Below are 20,457 nucleotides of genomic sequence, written 5' to 3' on the forward strand. Positions count from 1 at the left end.
TAATTCACTGATGGGGTTAAGACGCTCAGGACCCAATCATTTCTCCTCTGAACCTTCTTGCATTGTCTCACACATAAGCTTTTGGGGGACACCACATCCAAACTATAACAGGCTTCATTCCAAACATCATCCTAATAAGCTACATAATTTTTAATAATTTGCATTACTTTTCCAAAACTCAGTTTCTTGTATGTAAAACCAATATCCGTTTCAAACCCACCTGTGTCTTTTGAGGTTTAATGTGATAAAATCAGCAGAAGCTGCAAAATATCTGTCAGAAGCTGCTTCTTAAGGACTTCAATGTAAAAAATATTGTTTCACAGTTACTCATTTATCCTTTTAAACAATGTAATCATGGATACATTGTAAAAGAAAAGAATTAAATATTTAAGTTAAATAAAATTTTCTTTAAGAGATATATTGGGGGTTTGTTTGCTTTTTAGAGCTGCTTGCGCTTCAGTTAAAAATGGTGTTACTCCTGGAGCTCGTCACTTGTGCTAAAATATTTACTCCTCATCATGCCCTGTTGGTGGTAACAGGACGGGATCAATGAGACAGGGCTTCCTGTGATGACTTTTATAGCTGAGATGGAAGACCCTGGGGAGACTGTGCCACTGCCCCAAGTCACATCACTAAAGCAGGTGTAGGAACCAGGATTCAAGCCAAGTTGTAGAGCACACCCTCCCCTCACCCCACCACACCTGGCCTCCAGCCCTTACTCTTTATATTTAAATATATAAGCGGAAACTTTCCATGACAGCATTTCCAAAAGATTTTCTTAGCAGTTGAAACGTATTTGATTTCCCTGTTCAGAATAATCACAAAGGAGATCTTCTGAAGGCGAGAGATGAACAGATGCGCCCTCTCTGTGATTCTGTCCACTGAAAGCCCAGGTCTCACATCCTGCTCTTGATCCCTTTCCTGGAACTTCTTTGTGATAGAGTTCGCTCTGAAATCGTGCCTGTTTGATAGCATCTGCTTATTTCTTAGGGAATCCTCAAGATGGCCATAATTGAGTGTAAGCAAAATCCTTCTTTACCTTCGAACTCGTTCACACACTGACACTTTGATCCAAAAAACAGATGTACTTTTCAAATAAAATGGGGTTAAGTACTGTCAAATTCAAGTGAAATCCACCCCCTGCCTTTGGCTGACACAGACATGCAATCTAGGACCTGGTTTCATTTTCTTTGTGATGTGGGGTAGATGTGAAAAAATGAAATATGTAACCCTAAATTGAAGGAAACCATGGTCTTAATGGAATCATTAGAGAAATTGTTCCAGAATGCTACATCCTTCCAGAAATAATAACCCTGTAATGTCAGCAAATTCAGAGTCAGCATGGGTTACCTGCTCCACACAGAGGGGTCTGGTCATGTTCATTAGATCTGCCTGAGGCTTAGCCAAACTTGAGTACATGACCTTTAAGAATTTTTAAAAATTCATCAATCAATGTTCTTTGCCTGAATTTTGCTGGTTTTGCTTCTTTAACCTATTATTTGTATCCTTTTTTTTAAGTTGACCAACCTCCTTACCCAATGAAAATGAGAACCGCAAGCATAACAGCTCTGGCTAATAATTAATACAAGTTTCTTTCAGCTCAGATACCATTGCCAGAGTTCAATCGTGATATTTTAAAATGTCTCCCCAAGAGGATGATAATGTGAGATAATCAGTGATAAGGAAAATGTAGCCACAAGTCTTAATTCATATCTGACTTTACATTTTTTAAAACTTAATACATTTTTCTTTCAATATTCTATATATCCCTAAAATTTCTGTATTTATTTATCCCCATTAGGATATTTTTTAAAAAGCACAACTGAAGAGTAAAATCTTTCAGCAAACACCCAAAGGATCTGTGCAATTTTTCTACAATATTTTCCTAATTTAATGTTTTCTGCAACTTTTCAGCCTGCTAATTATAAATAAGAAGGACTTTACATATGTACAAATGGTTTGTGGTACTTATTTCCAAACTGGGGTTTGGATACACCTTGTGAAAAAGAAAGATGTCTTATTTGCAACCTTTGGCTTTAAATCTGAGTTTTCATTGAGTTAATTAGTTGATGAAATAGCCATTTAATTATATAAATTATATGATCATTTATTCTTTCTTTTGCTATTCAAATATTTTAAATTGCCTACTATTTTATTAAAATTAGATAGAAAAGGCATATTGTTTGATTTTTTCTAGAATAATAAAACATTTCAAAAAAAGAATACAAAAATGTCATTAGTTCTTGAATTATTTCTTATTCTTGAAAGATTTCCTATGTTAGCTGTTTTTATTTTTGTTGTTGTTGTTGTTGTTGTTGTTTTGGGGGGATACTGGGGGTGGGACCCAGGGGTGCTTTACCACTGAGTTACATTCCCAGCCCTGTCTATTTTTTATTTTGAGCCATGGTCTCACTAAGTTGCCTTGAACTTGCAATCCTCCTCCTTCAGCCACCCGAGTAACTAGGATCACAGTCATGTGCCACTCTTAGCAATTCAATTATTATGCATTGAGTTATGGCCCTCAGAAGAAGATATCTTGAAACTCTAACCTGTAGTACCTCACCACGTGACCTTATACAAAAATAGAATCCTTTTGGATTTAACCAAATTAAAATTAGGTTAGAATGGGATATAACCCAACATGACAAGTGTCCTTATAAAAAAAAGAAATTTGGACACAGGGACATGCGAGCATATAGGAAAGATAACGTCAAGACACACAGGGAAAATGTCACATGGATATGAGATTGGAATGGGACATCTACAAGCCAAGGGCGCTCCTGGGCTACCAGAATCCACGAGGAAGCCACAGAGCCCTAGCACCTCCAGCGCTGCCTCCCCCTTGGTTTGACTTCTGGCCTCTGGAACTTCGAGCCAATGCAGTCTATGGTTTTAAGCCACTGGGTTTACAATACAATCTGCTGGCGGCCCAGAAACCCCTACAGCACTCTGCCACAAAAATGTTTCTGTTCATTTGCAACAGCCCTATACCAATGCTTGGGCAGTAGCTCAGGTAAGTGTTCGCTCTGTCTCAGCATTTAAAATATATTGTTCAATCATTTTGAGTCCTTCATTGCTGTCTGCGGTTTAACTATAATGTGGACTTGACTTGGTCCTGCTCAGACTTCCTGTTCCTTTAATCTGAGTTTTCACATCTTCCAAGGAAACAAGGGAGTTAATTGTGGTTTTTCTTATTGAAATAGGACAGAAGAGGCTGACGCCCAAGGAATTAGCAGGAAGCAAGTTTATTGACTGCAGGATTCAGAGAGGCTATTGCTTAGCCTAAAACATTCTCTGGACGGAGATTTTAGAATTTTTTGAACTTTATACCCAGCAGGAGGAGGGGTTTGGAGGTTTACATTTTTGCAGGTGTCTAACGTAAAAGTACTTTTTTTCTTCTTTCTTTGAGTTCTCAGAAATTGCTTTTTTTCCTTATTTATTTTTTCTGTTCTCATTTCACACATTTTACCACAAAAGCAGGAGTAAAATAAAGTCTTGCAGTTAGACTAAGATTTTGCAAGACAGAGCAACAGGAAATAGGAAGTTTAACCACACTGAACTTTTTGCAGAAATGTTTGCTGATATTTGCTGATACTCTGTTAACAAGATCAATTATGGTGAGGTTCTCTAGAGAGGCTTAATTAAGATTCATTGGTGGAGGAGGGGTACCACTACATTATAACATCTTCCCCTCATTCTTTCCTTCTGGAAATTGCATAATATTTGTGTTAGAAGCTTCTCTTACATATGTTTTCAGATCACTTCACTTTTTCCATTTCTTTATCTTTTACTACTGCCCTCTAGGAAATGGCTTCTGATTTACCTTCCAGATCATTAGTTCTCCATCCAGAGGGTCTAATCTTACATATTATAGATTGTTTGAATATTTAATTTCAACTACATTTTTTTCCATTACAGGTATCTATTAAATATTATCAAGAGAAATATAATTCTAAAAGAATTTAGAGAAAACCCTGTTTCTTGATTTTATTTATCGAATGGAGATTTGTATCTCTGTATAATGGGCAGATACTTTTCTACCCTATCCCTTTTGGACACATTCTGATTATCCTAAATTTATGCAAGAAATTCTCTTTCAACATTGCATATCTAATCAGCCCAGGGGCTCCTCTCTTGACTGGTCATGAAGATGGAGTCCTTTAGATTGGCAAGATTGGTAATCCTGATTTCTCCCCTCTCGGCCATAGCCCCAGGTTACCACAGCTCTTTCTAGTTTTCAATTTCCTCTTAATTTCTGGTACCCCATGAGATCCTTTTCATTTTTTGAGTGTTTAGCCATCTGAAAGCCTTTTTCTCATATCTTATCAGGAATTTACAGGTGTTTACAGAACAAAATCTGAGAGTGAAATATTGCTTTTAACCCCCAATTCTGCCAGGATGGTAGACTAAACTAACCTATACATTTAACTTCATCAAAAAAACAAAATAAAAAGTTTGATCATTTGCTTATTTCTTCCCAAAGATTTAAATCTATTGGTTATCCATGAATACTGTCAGAAGGTAGTGTGTTTCTATTTGAAATGTTTCCAAGATGGAGGTCAGAAGACAATAGGTTCCAAACATTCTCTACCAAGGAGTTCTTTAAAATCTTTCAAAGTGTCTTTAAACAAATAAAATCAATAATTTCCTCTTAATTTCTGGTACTCAATGAGATAAAAAAAAAAACATCTTTCAAGCAACACAACATTCAAAGTGAAAGAGCCCTAAGCTGAGAGTCCATAAATGAATTTGATTTAATCTGATTCTTATGGTTGATAACTGAAGTAAAGGAGCTGACACCATGGGGCGGGTGTTGAGGCTTGTCAGTTAACTCATGACATCTAATCACCTCTGTCTCTCAATACAGGAAGATCCATGCTAAGACGGACAAGAACCAAGCAAGAGTATCCAGAAGCAGCACTGTGGAGGCCAGAAGGGGTTCACCTTAGAGCTTACCCATAGAGCTGCTGTGTCCCTCAAAAGCCTTCTCAAAAACCTGTCAGCTTCACTTCAAGTGTTTGCCTCCTGGCCCAGGCTTATGCCAAAGATAAGCGCCCCCCCCACGATGTCAATGAACCTCGTTATCGCCAGGTCCATTAGCAAAGTAACCTCCTCAGACTTAAGGCTTCCCTGTAATTAGGACTTGCCTGTTCATTTGGGTACCGCCTCCTCGGTTCTCCAACTATGCACAGAAGTAGATTTTCATCTTTCTCCAATTACCATCCGGACAATGCCTTGCACTCTCCAATGACCTGAGGGAAGACCATGTCTCCCACCCATGAGGTGAGAATAGAGACGGACCTGTCTTTGACTTGTATTTTAAATGCAGTGAAGTAAGTATCATAAATGTCCCTATATTAATTATATACACAATGCACATTTTTGTTTTTCCTGAGTGTACTTTTACTGTTACAAAATTACACTGCTTGAAAACTTGCCGTTTGAACTGTCAGTCTCCCACACACTGCCAGCAGAGTGACTGGCAGGCACAATTGTATGGTTAGTGAAAACACTTGATGTAGTTGGGTAGAGCCCAGTGGAATGAACAGGAGTTTGAGCAACAGCATTTTTATTCTGAAAGCAAAAAGCCTCAGATGACTTCTCTTTCCTGTCAAACTCTGGATGTTTTGGTGCTTTTCTTGTTTTTCTTTTTGTCTTGAATTTTGTGCTTTTCTTAGGTACACTGAATGTGAAATAGTGTGGTGTATTTCTTTGGGGATCCAGGATTTTGCTAGGTGATATTAAGGGATGGATGTTTCGGTGACCTTTGCGCAGGCTGCTAAAGAGTAAATTTTCCTTAACAGTGGCAGGAAGTGATTATTTTTTGTTTGTTTGTTTTTGACAAAAATGAAGAAAATTGGGCGTTGTTGTTTTAAGACACTTTTTGTTCTATTTGGCAGGAAAGGGAAATGAATTTCTTGTTGAAGCAATTGCCAGCTTTGGTTTATCACTACATGCTGTTTTTAACACTGTAAACATTTTTTCAACCTCAGTCTCCTAGGAACTCTGCACCTCCCCTTGAAGATGTCCTTGATGGAGCTCTTTATTCTCCAGTCTCTCCTGGGATTCTATTTATAGCAAGCCCTGTGTATTAGTCAGCTTTCTATCACTATAACAAAATGCCAGAGGTAATTAACTTATAAAAAAACAAATGTTTATTTTGGCTCATGGTTTGGAGGTTCCACTCCAACTTTGGGAGTATCCTTTGCTTTGGGCCTTGATGAAGCAGCACACCATGGTGGAAATGCCCAGCATAGCACAACCATTCACTTCATGAATCAGGAAGCAAAAAGAGAGAAGTTGACCAATTCCCACAATCCCCTTCAAGGTCATACCCCAGTGACTTAAGGATCTCCCACTAGGCTTCCCTGAACAAGGTTTGACCACCTTTCAATAGCACCACTCTGGGGATCAAGTCTTTAATGCATGAATATCCAGACCACAGCACTCTAGTCCAGTCATTCAACAGCTTACAGAGCATCCTCAACAAAGCAAAGATACCAACACATGTGGCTCCTGCTCTCCAAGTTCACATTTTAATAGGAGTCCTAGGGTGGTGGGCACCGAAACAATTAGCAATAATAAAGGCAACTTATATGGCTTTTCAGTATAAAACAATTATTTAGAAGATGGCGCTTAAAAGCAAGCTTGTTTATTTATTTATAGTTGTGGATGGACACAATACCTTTATTATTTTATTATTTTTATGCGGTGCTCAGGATTGGACTCAGGGCCTCACATGTGCTAGGCAAGTGCTCTACCACGGAGCCACAACCCCAGCCCACAAGTTTGTTGAATGACAATTTTCGTAGACTAAGTCTAAGCTTTAAAATTTGGGGTGCTTGATTGAAACATACCAAAAAGAATGTAATTTTCTATTAGATGCGGATGGGATCCTTTTTAAAAATGATTAACTAAGATCTCAGTTACCATCACATCCCTGAAATTTCTTCGGCACATGGTGAGAGCCAAGACCTCAGCTTTGGGATGAACGACCCAGATGCCTGTTTGTACCTGTCCTCAAATTCTGCTTCTAGCAATCGATGGCTTCCCCAGGGAACCGTGGTCTCCATAACCAACCTGGACTAACACCCCGCACATATACCCCATGCTTCTTAACAAGGCCTTTGGGATCACTTATTGAAGGGAAAAAAAAATTGTTAACCTACATTGTTCTCAACCAAAGGTTAATTTGAATGCTATCTGAAATATAAGCATTTATCATATTAATTAAAAGAATAGTCCAGTGGGTAAAACTTTATGGGCTTCACTATCAAAGAGACAGCATAATTATAACAATAATAATAAAAGAAGATTTTGAATTCTCACTATATATTTCCACAAGTGTTGGCCCAGGCATTTCCCAGAGGCCTGTGGTAGGAGGCACCGTTCTACCCATTTTAAAAATGAGCCAACTGAGGATTTTCTGGTTCTTGAGTAAAAACTCTTCCTGGAAATGAATTCTTCTAAAGTCCCTGCTTCAAAGAGGCTTCTGGGGTCCCCTCCACCATCACTGTCAGATCCCCAAGCCATGACTGAGGCTGGTAATGGATACGGCTTAGGGCTAAGCCTTGACATTCGCTAAAAACCCACTTAGTACACGACTCCCAACAATTGGCTATCTTTAGCATTTATTTGTTTTGTTGGATTTTTTTTTTCTTTTGACCTCTATCAACTTCTAAATGACAGAGTGATCATTCGGGACTTTGTGTTTATTTTGTTGACACTATTTTTTTTTCCATTTTCACAAATCACTATAGAGTCCTTGCTTAGTAAGAAAAACAAAAGAAGAGGGGAAAAAAAAAGAGTCAGCATCCTCAAGGGTCTTGGATACCTAAAAAGTTAAGGTGGTGAACAGCTAAGATTAAAAATCTGTTTTCTTCTGAGATACTGGAGGTAAATGATGGTACCATATGTTTATTATTATTTTTTTTTTTCTTTTTTTTTTTTTTTTTTTTTTATTGTTGGTCGTTCAAAACATTACACAGTTCTTAATACATCATCTTTCACAGTTTGATTCAAGTGGGTTATGAACTCCCAACTTTACCCCGTATACAGATTGCTGTTTCACATCAGTTACCCTTCCATTGATTGACATATTGCCTTTCTAGTGTCTGATGTATTCTGCTGTCTGTCCTATTCTCTACTATCCCCCCTCCCCTCCCCTCCCCTCCCCTCCCCTTTTCTCATCCCTGTTTAATGTAAATCTTCTTCTCAAGCTCTTCGTCCTTGCCCTGTCCTTGTTTACTCCCCTTATATCAAAGGGGTCATTTGGTATTTGTTTTTTAACGATTGACTAGCTTCACTTAGCATAATCTGCTCTAATGCCATCCATTTTCCTCCAAATTCTATGATTTTGTCGTTCCTTAATGCAGAGTAATACTCCATTGTGTATAAATGCCACATTTTTTTTATCCATTCATCTATTGAAGGGCATCTAGGCTGATTCCATAATCTTGCTATAGTGAATTGTGCTGCTATGAACATCGTTGTAGCAGTGTCTCTGTAACATGCTCTTATTAGGTCTTTAGGGAATAGACCGAGAAGGGGAATAGCTGGGTCAAATGGTGGTTCCATTCCCAGCTTTCCAAGAAATCTCCATACTGCTTTCCAAATTGGCTGTACCAATTTGCAGTCCCACCAGCAATGAACAAGAGTGCCCTTTTCCCCGCATCCTCTCCAGCACTTATTGTTGTTTGACTTCCTAATGGCTGCCAATCTTACTGGAGTGAGGTGGTATCTTAGGGTAGTTTTGATTTGCATTTCTCTAACTGCTAGCGATGGTGAGCATTTTTTCATGTATTTATTGATTGATTGTATGTCCTCCTCTGAGAACTGTCTGTTCAGGTCCTTGGCCCATTTATTGATTGGGTTATTTGTTATCTTATTGTCTAATTTTTTGAGTTCTTTGTATATTCTGGTTATTAGGGCTCTATCTGAAGTGTGTGGATTAAAGATTTGTTCCCAGGATGTAGGCTCCCTGTTTATCTCTCTTATTGTTTCTTTTGCTGAGAAAAAACTTTTTAGTTTGAGTAAGTCCCATTTGTTGATTCTAGTTGTTAACTCTTGCGCTATGGGTGTCCTATTGAGGAATTTGGGGCCCGATCCCACAGTATGTAGATCATAACCAACTTTTTCTTCTATCAGATGCCGTGTCTCTGATTTAATATCAAGCTCCTTAATCCATTTTGAGTTAACTTTTGTGCATGGCGAGAGATAGGGGTTCAGATTCATTTTGATGCAAATGGATTTCCAGTTTTCCCAGCACCATTTGTTGAAGATGCTATCCTTCCTCCATTGCATGCTTTTAGCCCCTTTATCAAATATAAGATAGTTGTAGTTTTGTGGATTGGTTTCTGTGTCCTCTATTCTGTACCATTGGTCCACCCGCCTGTTTTGGTACCAGTACCATGCTGTTTTTGTTACTATTGCTCTGTAGTATAGTTTGAAGTCTGGTATCGCTATACCGCCTGATTCACACTTCCTGCTTAGCATTGTTTTTGCTATTCTGGGTCTTTTATTATTCCATATGAATTTCATGATTCTTTTATCTATTTCTACAAGAAATTCCATTGGGATTTTGATTGGCATTGCATTGAACTTATAGAGAACTTTTGGTAATATCGCCATTTTGATGATGTTAGTTCTACCTATCCATGAGCAGGGTATATTTTTCCATCTTCTAAGGTCTTCTTCTATATCTTTCTTTAGGGTTCTATAATTTTCATTATATAAATCTTTCACCTCTTTTGTTAGGTTGATTCCCAAGTATTTTATTTTTTGGGGGGATATTGTGAATGGAGTAGTTGTCCTCATTTCTGTTTCAGAGGATTTGTCACTGATATACAGGAATGCCTTTGATTTATGCGTGTTGATCTTATATCCTGCCACTTTGCTGAATTCATTTATTAGCTCTAATAGCTTCTTTGTAGACCCTTTTGGGTCTGCTAGGTATAGGATCATATCATCTGCAAATAGTGATAATTTAAGTTCTTCTTTTCCTATTTTTATGCCTTTAATTTCTTTTGTCTGTCTAATTGCTCTGGCCAGTGTTTCGAGGACTATGTTGAACAGAAGTGGTGAGAGAGGGCATCCCTGTCTTGTACCAGATCTTAGAGGGAATGCCTTCAATTTTTCTCCATTCAGAATGATGCTGGCCTGTGGCTTATCGTAGATTGCTTTTACAATGTTGAGGTATGTTCCAGTTATCCCTAATTTTTCTAGAGTTTTGAACATAAAGGGATGCTGTACTTTGTCAAATGCTTTTTCTGCATCTATCGAGATGATCATATGGTTCTTATTTTTAAGTCTATTGATGTGGTGAATAACATTTATTGATTTCCGTATATTGAACCAGCCTTGCATCCCAGGGATGAATCCTACTTGATCATGATGTATAATTTTTTTGATATGTATTTGAATCCGATTCGCCAGAATTTTATTGAGGATTTTTGCGTCAAGGTTCATTAGAGATATTGGTCTGTAGTTTTCTTTCTTTGAAGTGTCTTTGTCTGGTTTCGGAATCAGGGTGATGTTGGCCTCGTAGAATGAATTTGGAAGTTCTCCCTCTTTTTCTATTTCCTGAAATAGCTTGAAAAGTATTGGTGTTAGTTCCTCTTTAAAGGTTTTGTAAAACTCTGCTGTATACCCATCCGGTCCTGGGCTTTTCTTAGTTGATAATCTTTTGATGGTTTCTTCTATTTCCTCTATTGTTATTGGTCTGTTTAGGTTGTCTATATCCTCCTGACTCAATCTGGGCAGGTCATAAGACTTAAGGAATTTATCTATGCCTTCACTATCTTCTATTTTATTGGAGTATAAGGATTCAAAATAATTTCTGATTATCTTCTGTATTTCTGAAGTGTCTGTTGTGATATTACCTTTTTCATCCCGTATGTTAGTAATTTGAGTTCTCTCTCTTCTTCTCTTCGTTAGCATGGCTAAGGGTCTGTCAATTTTATTTATTTTTTCAAAGAACCAACTTTTAGTCCTGTCAATTTTTTCAATTGTTTCTTTTGTTTCAATTTCATTTATTTCAGCTCTGATTTTAATTATTTCTTGCCTTCTACTTCTTTTGCTGTTGTTTTGCTCTTCTTTTTCTAGGATTTTGAGATGAAGTATGAGATCATTTATTTGTTGGTTTTTTCTTTTTTTGAGGAATGAACTCCAAGCAATGAATTTTCCTCTTAGAACTGCTTTCAATGTGTCCCATAGATTCCGATATGTTGTGTCTGTGTTTTCATTTAACTCTAGGAATTTTTTAATTTCCTCCTTGATGTCTTCTAAAACCCATTGATCATTCAGCAACCTATTGTTCATTCTCCAAGTGATGCTTGATTTTTCCTTCATTCTTTTATCGTTGATTTTCAGTTTTATTCCATTATGATCAGATAAGATGCATGGTATTATCTCTACCCCTTTATATTGTCTAAGAGTTGCCCTGTGACATAATATATGGTCTATTTTTGAGAAGGTTCCATGTGCTGCTGAGAAAAAAGTGTAACTACTTGATTTGGGGTGGTATAGTCTATATATGTCAATTAAGTCTAGGTTGTTAATTGTGTTATTGAGTTCTATAGTTTCTTTATTTAACTTTTGTTTGTAAGATCTGTCCAGTGATGAGAGAGGTGTGTTGAAGTCTCCCATGATTATTGTATGGTGGTCTATTAGACTCTTGAACTTGAGGAGAGTTTGCTTGATAAACACAGCCGCACCATTATTTGGGGCATATATATTTATGATTGTTATGTCTTGTTGGTGTATGGTTCCCTTGAGCAGTATGAAGTGTCCTTCTTTATCCCTTTTGATTAACTTTGGTTTGAAATCTATTTTATTAGATATGAGTATGGACACTCCTGCTTGTTTCCGCATTCCATATGAGTGGTATGATTTTTCCCAACCTTTCACCTTCAGTCTATGAATATCTTTTTCTATCAGATGCGTCTCCTGTAGGCAGCATATTGTTGGGTCATGTTTTGTGATCCATTCTACTAGCCTGTGTCTCTTAATTGGTGAATTTAAGCCATTAACATTTAGGGTTATTATTGAGATATGATTTGTTCTTCTAGCCATATTTGTTTATTGATGTTTCTAAACCTGATTTGTTATCCTCTTTGACTATTTTTCCCCCTTTACTGTCCTATCTCCCATTGTTGGTTTTCAGTGTTATTTTCCATTTCCTCTTCCTGTAATGTTTTGCCAAGGATTTTTTGAAGAGATGGTTTTCTAGCTGCGAATTCTTTTAACTTTTGTTTATCATGGAAGGTTTTAATTTCATCTTCTATCCTGAAGCTTAATTTCGCCGGATACACGATTCTTGGTTGGAACCCATTTTCTTTCAGTGTTTGAAATATGTTATTCCAGGATCTTCTAGCTTTCAGGGTCTGTGTTGAGAGATCAGCTGTTATCCTGATTGGTTTGCCCCTAAATGTAATCTGCTTTCTTTCTCTTGCAGCTTTTAAAATTCTCTCCTTATTCTGTATGTTGGACATCTTCATTATAATGTGTCTAGGTGTGGATCTCTTATGATTTTGCACATTCGGCGTCCTGTAGGCTTCTAGGATTTGTGATTCTGTCTCATTCTTCAAGTCTGGGAAGTTTTCTTGTATAATCTCACTGTATAGTCTGTTTATTCCTTTAGTTTGGAGCTCTGTGCCTTCCTGTATCCCAATGACTCTTAAATTTGGTCTTTTGATATTGTCCCATAATTCTTGGATGTTCTGCTCATGGTTTCTTAGCAGACTTGCTGAGCTGTCTATGTTCTTTTCCAGTTGAAATACTTTGTCTTCATTGTCTGATGTTCTCTCTTCTAAGTGATCTAATCTGCTGTTAGTATTCTCAATTGAGTTTTTAAGTTGGTTTAATGATTCCTGCATTTCCAGGATTTCAATTTGTTTGTTTTTTATTACCTCTATCTCCCTGTGAAATTGATCTTTTACTTCCTGGATTTGTTTGTCAATGTGATCTTTCATTGTCTGATTTTGCTGTCTCATGTCTTCCTTGAGACTCCAGATCATCTGAAGCATATATATCCTGTACTCTTTATCTGACATTCCGTCTGTTGCAGCTATTACCTCTTCTAAAGTTGAGTTGACCTGCATTGTGGACCTTTCTTTCCTTGTCTTTTCATACTGCTCGCGTTTCTTCCTGCTTGGTGCAACTGTTGTGTTTTTGAAATTTACCTCCTATTTATTTATATTGCTCTTGTATAGTTGGGAAGTCTCCCTTGCAGGGTGGGTAGTGGCTGTGCTCCTCCCCTAATTAGGGTGGTCTGTCTACCACGCTAATTGGTCGCAGGTCTGCCCCCACTGCAGGCACTGGTGGCTGTTCTGCTCTGACCCCACTCCAATTGTGGTAACGTAACTACCACACCCTGGGGTCATTGGTCCTAATCTGGATGTGGGTGGCGGCTCTGCTGTGCCCCCACTCCAATTGGTGTGACGTGTCTACCACGCTGGCAGACCTCTAGGCCGGTGGGTCGCAGTTCTGCACAGCCCCCACTCCCAATGGGGGTACCTGACTACCTCTCCAACGGGTCGCTGAGCCCCCTCCGGACCCGGGCGGCGACCCTGCTCCACCCCCACTCCAACCAGTGTGACGCGACTGCCTCAGTGTTACGTGTCCACCACGTTGGCAAGCTACCTGGCCTGTCTTGCCAGTGGGTCGCTGGTCCTATTCTAGGCGTGGGCGGCTTCTCTCTTCAGCACCAGCTGCATTTGGGGTTTCATGGTACCACGCCGGCGGGTCACTTGGCCTGCTCTGGGCGCAGGTGGAAGCTCCACTCTGCCCTCACAGCACCCAGCAGGACCCTGGCCGAGAAGCAATCACCGCCGGTTCCCTAGCCTTGGGCCAAAGCAGCTTAGGTAGCAAGAACCCCGCCTTTCCGAACCAGATACACTCTCTCCGCTGGGAGCTGGCCCCAGCGAGCGACCCCAGGGGTTCCCCAGCCCCAGGCCAAAACTGTCCCGGGAGTCAGAACCCAGTCGCCCCAAGCTCAGCGCACGCTCCACTCGGAGCTCGCCTTCACAGGCAGTCTCCGCAGATTCCTCAGACCTGGGCCCGGTTAGCCCCGGGAACCCAAGTCCCGGGAACCCAAGTCCCGCCGCTCAGTGCCCGGCGCACGCCTTGCCAGGCACAAGCCTTCAAGAGTATTCTCCACAGGATCCCTAGTCCCGATCCTGAGCAAGAAATCTGTCTGCTAGACGAAGGCAAATACCAGCCTGAATTCACCTGTTCCGTAGCTGAATGAGCTGAGATCAGCAGAACAATGGGATGATTACATCATCTCTCCAAGATGGAGGCCGCCGTCCTCCGTGGTCAGACCGGTGACTGGAACCGCCGCTTCTCTCCTCTGTCTCAAGCCGGAACTCCGCACCAAGCGCTGCCGATGTATCGCTGGCAGGAGCCCTCCGAATCCGTATCGCTGTTCTCCCTCTCCTCGCTGTTCTCCCGCTCCGGCTCCCTGCCGATCCCCAGCGCGCGCCGCAGACAACCCGCCGCGGAGCTATCAGGCTATGCGACCCTCCGTGCAGAGAAATGGAGCTCCCACTGCCGAACCTCGCACAATGGAAACCTGTCTATTAGATTCTGTAGCGCCTCAATTTCACTGGAAATTCCCAACAAGATATCCTTCAGCCGTTTCATATCTTCTTTCACTGGCTCAGTGATGCGGCGCACTGGGGTGATGCACTCCCTTCGCCGCCATCTTCCTCACCCCTCTCTCAAACAGCAATTCTTTATTCCAGCTCTCACACCGCCTCCACACAGGTCCAGGGGCAATCGCGTTCTGCCATCTACCCCCATATGTTTATTATTTATAGACCTACCTTACAAAATTGCTCAATTTTACAGCTACATTTTACCATTTATATTTCAGTTGGTCATTCCACAGACAGAAAAAAATACGATACACTATCAGAAGAATATATTCATATGAGAAACATATAACACCCTTAATTAAATTCCATATGATAAAATTAGTTTTAAAATAAAAAGACCTAATAGAAAATGGGAAAAGAAAGCACACTTCTAGTTTTGAGAAAAATTGTTTTCTTCTTGCATATCATCCTGGGATACCTATATTGATTCTTTATTTTATTTTTAGTAATTCAGGTTAATAAAAGGAAATTTTATATTTGTGTCTGTGCCCAGTATCCAATGCACTGGCATGAGACGAGAATTCTGGGACTTATCTAGTCCCCTTTCTTTCTTGTCTCTTGTGGAGGAGGTCCCTGTCCATCCCCGACCCCCAGATAGGGTTGAGCCTTCCTTCTGACCCCTGCTCTAGTCCCTGCATCCAGGATCACTCTATAGTCTCATCCATCTTCTCTGGAACCCCTCTTCCTGGTCAATGTATATGCCTACATCCATCATTTATTTTCTTTCTTTCTCTCTCTCTCTCTCTCTCTCTCTCTCTCTCTCTCTCTCTCTCTTTTTGGCGGGGGTGAATACCAGGCATTGAACTCAGGAGCACTGAACCACTGCCCTATTTTGTATTTTATTTAGAGACAAGGTCTCACTGAGTTGCTTCCTCACTTTTTTTTTTAAGAGAGAGAGAGAGAGGGAGAATTTTAATAGTTATTTTTAGTTTTTGGCAGACACAACATCTTTGTATGTGGTGCTGAGGATAGAACCCGGGCCACACGCATGCCAGGCGAGCGCGCTACCACTTGAGCCACATCCCCAGCCCTGCTTCCTCACTTTTGCTGAGGCTGGCTTTGAACTCGAGATCCTCCTGCCTCAGCCTCTTGAGACACTAGGATTATAGTCACACACCACCACGCCTGGCTCTATCATTTATTTTCTATACAGTCCCTCCAATGTCTCTCCTACCCAAAGCCTGGTTGTCACCTATAATCAGTAGCCCTAGTTGCCTTCACATAAGCACATATATTATACACACCATGTACACATCAGTGAGCTCTCAGTTTGCAAATCCTGAAAAGGGGAAGGACTAGATTTTTAAAAATTCATGATATATGTTCTTGATCAATAAGAAAGGCATTTCCATTGGGTCTAAGATGTCTAAGATGATCCATAAACATGCTTTGCCTATTGTGAGTGCTTATTGGACATTAGCTGAATGAACGCATGCGTGTAGGGAAGAATGTTTACTCTTTATTACACAAACTTCATGATCTAAAGCTACATAGACACTGATGAAATATGCATAGATAGAAAGAATAGAAGGTTAACTAAAAAGAAGGGGCCATGTGTGCACAGAGGGTCAGCTTACCACGTGAAGGCTCTCGTGGAAATGCAGACTCACATCATAGAAGTTTCCATTATGCCTAACTGCCTGTGTTCTGGTCTTCAGCTCCTCTGTTGGACACCACTGCAAGGCACAGCCCCCTGGTCGGCCAAGCAGGGACACTTTGAGGAGGTAAGAGCCTTGTGGAGCCTTGTCCTTGAGACCCCTGATGCATTTGATCTGTATTTGAAGAGGCTGAGGTGCCTGAGTCTGCTGCACCTACATAAAAGGTGGAGTTCTTGAATTACACAGGAACTGGGTAAAACCACACAATTAGCAACAATGGGCTTCTCAGGGGGGAAAAAAGTAGACAATTATTTTTACTCAACCTGTAATTGTCAGGTATTAGCAACGATAACAGACGAGGATGCATGATGTATAATTAAGAGGTCAAAAGGCAAAATTGCTGAAGGTGGGAGGGAAAGTTTAGCCAGTTTTTAAGCATGGTATGTTAATGATCTGTGACATCAGAAACCATTCATCTATTATAATAAGATAGAATTAACAGGAAACCAACACTTCTAAAAACCACACAGCATGCCTTCTAGATATTGGGGATGGGCAAACCTGGGCAGCAAGCTTCAAACTGGGAACCCGAAAGGTGACACCCTGGGCCTGCAGCACTGATCACAGATCATAATGCCACGGGATAAGAAAAGTGCAGACTAACGCCTCACCTGATGGAGAACTCTGTACTTTCAACACCAGGTCAACGTGCCCCTAGGCTGCCAAGAACAGTCCAGAAAGTAAAGGAGAAATGGCACGTGGATATGCTTTACCCTAAAAGTCAGCACAGATTGCATGGGTCTGAGGCACGATTTAATATTTTACAGCACATTTGGATTTCCATTGTTCATCCACAGCTGAGAGCAGACCACTTTCATTTTTAATCCGTGTCCCCAACTGTATACAAACTAATGATTTTTAATAAACTCTTGTTTCAGATTAAATAAATATCAAACTGGGATTATTAATAACTCAAATGTCATTAAGTCATGCTTTTATACACACAAGTCCCGAATCATTTTTGGAATAATTTAACCTCAAAGAATTCTCTGGGTTTTTTTTTGTGCTTTAATAAAAATTTAAAAATTAAAAAAATAATAATAACATCAGGTTTGGAAGCAAGTTACTCTCTTGGCCATTCCAGTTAGTAGAATCACCGGTTAATCTGTTGTAAACAGGAAGTGTCTTTTAATCCTGTCTAGATTATTTGCTGAGATAAAAATATATTTCCATAGAGAGATGATGCTGCTGGAATTGAATCACAATTAAACAAACGGTGAAAGTTGTTCAACTTCTTTTGTTGTTTTTTTTTTTCCTACAAGTCGTACTTAAAAACTAATCGGAATAACAATTATTTTTGGTTTAATTAGAAAGCCTTAATTAACAACAAGGACTTAACCTTCATATATGGGTTTCCAAAAATATTTTAAAAATTAACACCATGTGAATAAATAAGACAATCTTTTTAAACCTCAAGGCAGGATTACCGATGCAAGCAGACGGAGTTATTAAACACATTCTAAATTAAACGCCTCTATGAATTTTATACTGAAATACATTGTGATAGTTTTGCATGCCAAATGTGACATTTTGTGTTTTAGATTCATCTTCTGTAGTCATTTTGGAAATGTCATACAAACAAAGATTTTTGTCATTTACCAATGGAATTACTATGCATGGCCGCTTAGCCATCTCTTTGCCGGCTCTAGTGGTTGTTTCAAGTCAGCAAGCCATAAAAAATCTTTATCTCTCTGAAACACAGCAATTTGGAAGATAATCGAATGGTGACTAGGGGGCAGAAATGCCAGTCTGAGGAATTATACCACAATCTCTCTTGCATTTACAACGTTCCTCAAAGCCTGTGTCAGAGGAGTAGGAGAGGGAGAAGGGAGATTCGTCAAATCTCAAGGCTTGTCTCATTTGCATAGAGCTAGCCCTGCCTCCTGGACAGCAGGGACTCAGGCTGGTCTTGAGGACTTTGAGTCATTCTATTTTAGCAGGGGATTCTCATCAGATATATTTATTAAGACCTGTTAAAACTGTTTTCCCTCAAGAGTCCTACAGGAGGAAGGGAGAAAAGGCAAGTGGATCAATACCATTGATCTCATCATTTAACATTTCGCATCAGGAAAAAAGTCAGTCCCAGGAGCCTCACCTGCCAGCAAGATCCTGCTGCTCCCTGGGAATCATTAGTTACCTCTGTAAGGGAGCCGAGCTTGGCCACGTTGTCCCTTTTACCAATGGGTAAGTCTGCAGTGAATGGTGGAGCTCTGGGGCTGTGATGGGAAGGAGGGAAGAAGACAGAGAAATTGACTGTAGGGCACAAAGAGAAGGCTGGCCTTTGGAACCACAGCACAACCCGGGTGTCTTCCTTAGACACGTTGGCAGGTTATCTAGGACTTAGATAAACACCATCAACCATCAACTGCAGTTGATTAAAGTCAGGGAAGAAGTAGCTTTTGAAGTATGGCCCCATAAAATATAAGACTCACTATATTAGCCACCAATCTCCCAACAGTTAAAATGCCACTTGTTTCAGAAATTATCAGGAGATCAAATGCAGTCATGCCTCCTCTGTGTCTGCGAGGGACTGGTTCCCAGAGCCCCCAAGGATACCGAAATCCACGGAGGCTCAGTGTCTTATATAAAGTGGCATAGTATTTACATAACTCCTCCCCAACATCCTTCTTTAAAGCATCTCCTGTTACTTATGACGCCTAATCCAATATAAATAACATAAACAAATGTAGATAATTATTTTACTACATTTCTTAAGGGAAAATGACAAAAGTCCCTACATGTCCAGTATGCTTGCTACCATCACAGGCCTAACCACAATTGTTTCAGTCCACAATTGGTTGAATCTATGGGAACGAAATCAGTAAATACAGAGGGTCAACTGTGTTTGATAAGGTGTTTTTGCCCCCTTTCTTTTCTAACCCTTCCTCTCATCTTAAGTTATTAGAGAACTTGGAGAGGAAAAAAAATCATTTAAATAGATGACTTGCTGATATGACATAAACTTTTCTAACACAATGACCAGAGATCAGGATCCATTTCCACCCTCAACAACGTCACCTCTCCCCCCATCTTTTCACCCTATTAACATTTACCCACTTTACTGCAGGTTCTTCTCTACGGTTGGCTGTATTTTTTTTTTTAATTTATTTATGTAGCTCCTTAAATCCTGACAGCATTTGCCTACTTCCCCAAACTCGTTTGAATTAAGGCTCTTGTATCTCATGTCTCCTAACTCAAGCTTAGTTCCATCACCAGGACCATCTGTGACAATGACTGTACCCCCACCGGAGGAATAGCCTTTTGGGGTCTCACTGCTGATTTAGTTCCCTATGATACAAATGATTTCCCTTAATTTGATTAGAGCTACATTGACACAAGGGTTCATTAGGACACCCATTTGCTGGCAATTCAATTTCAAATTAAATACACTTTGTTGTAAATTTTATTACTTTTAAACTACTGTATCTCTTGTCTTTAATGGCCCTATTATACAGTTATGAAGGTAAACAGATTCCATTAGTAAACATCCAACCTTTTATTTTCACCAAAGTGAGATGATTTCCTCAGTTTCTTTCTTTGTTCCCCTGGCAAGTATTAGAAGGCATTCAGAAATAGACTAAAAACTTAACGTCAATAATTGGATACTACATTCCCAAGCATAATCTGAAAGGAAAATTAAAAAAAAAAAAAAAAAGAAAAGAAAACACAGTTCCTAGTTACAATCCTACTTTTTTGTAATTGAAGGTTTTCTGAAATTAACTTCCCAGTAGAATGAGTTGGACATAACTTTTCTATGTTTTATATGTGGATACACTACCAGTGTAACTGGACATCATGTACAACCCCCAAAATGGGAAGTTATACTCTATAATATGTATGATATGTCAAAATACATTATAATGTTGTTTATAACTAAAAAAAAGAACAAATACAAAATCTAAAAACACAAAAAATAAAATCACCTTCTTTAAAAAGGGACATAATGAACCTTAAAAGGTCAGATACACCTTTAACACGATAGCAGGTATCTAGAGACAATCTAGTAATGTGAGTTACCTTAAAGCAATCAAATTCTAAGTCAGGAACCAGGAACAGGCTTTTGGTCACATTCTCAGTAGGTCTTAAGGCAGATTATTCTCCTTGTTTTCCCTCTTACTGAGCACTTATTAATTTTATGATCA

The 20,457-nt window shown here is 39.6% G+C and overlaps 1 protein-coding gene across 1 annotated transcript in view; it reads right to left on the reverse strand.

The window, feature by feature from the left end:
- Positions 1 to 20,457, reverse strand: part of LOC101968337 (uncharacterized) — a 312,858-nt gene that overhangs the window by 217,230 nt on the left and 75,171 nt on the right. The window contains exons 8-9 of the mRNA XM_005327522.2: positions 18,411 to 18,531; positions 16,235 to 16,468 (exon numbers count right to left, since the gene is read on the reverse strand). Of these exons, the coding sequence (XP_005327579.2) occupies positions 16,235 to 16,468; positions 18,411 to 18,531 (355 nt within the window). The remainder of the gene's footprint in view (positions 1 to 16,234; positions 16,469 to 18,410; positions 18,532 to 20,457) is intronic.

The sequence above is a fragment of the Ictidomys tridecemlineatus genome, chromosome 8, assembly GCF_052094955.1.
Source record: "Ictidomys tridecemlineatus isolate mIctTri1 chromosome 8, mIctTri1.hap1, whole genome shotgun sequence".
In the NCBI taxonomy this organism is placed as follows: domain Eukaryota; kingdom Metazoa; phylum Chordata; class Mammalia; order Rodentia; family Sciuridae; genus Ictidomys; species Ictidomys tridecemlineatus.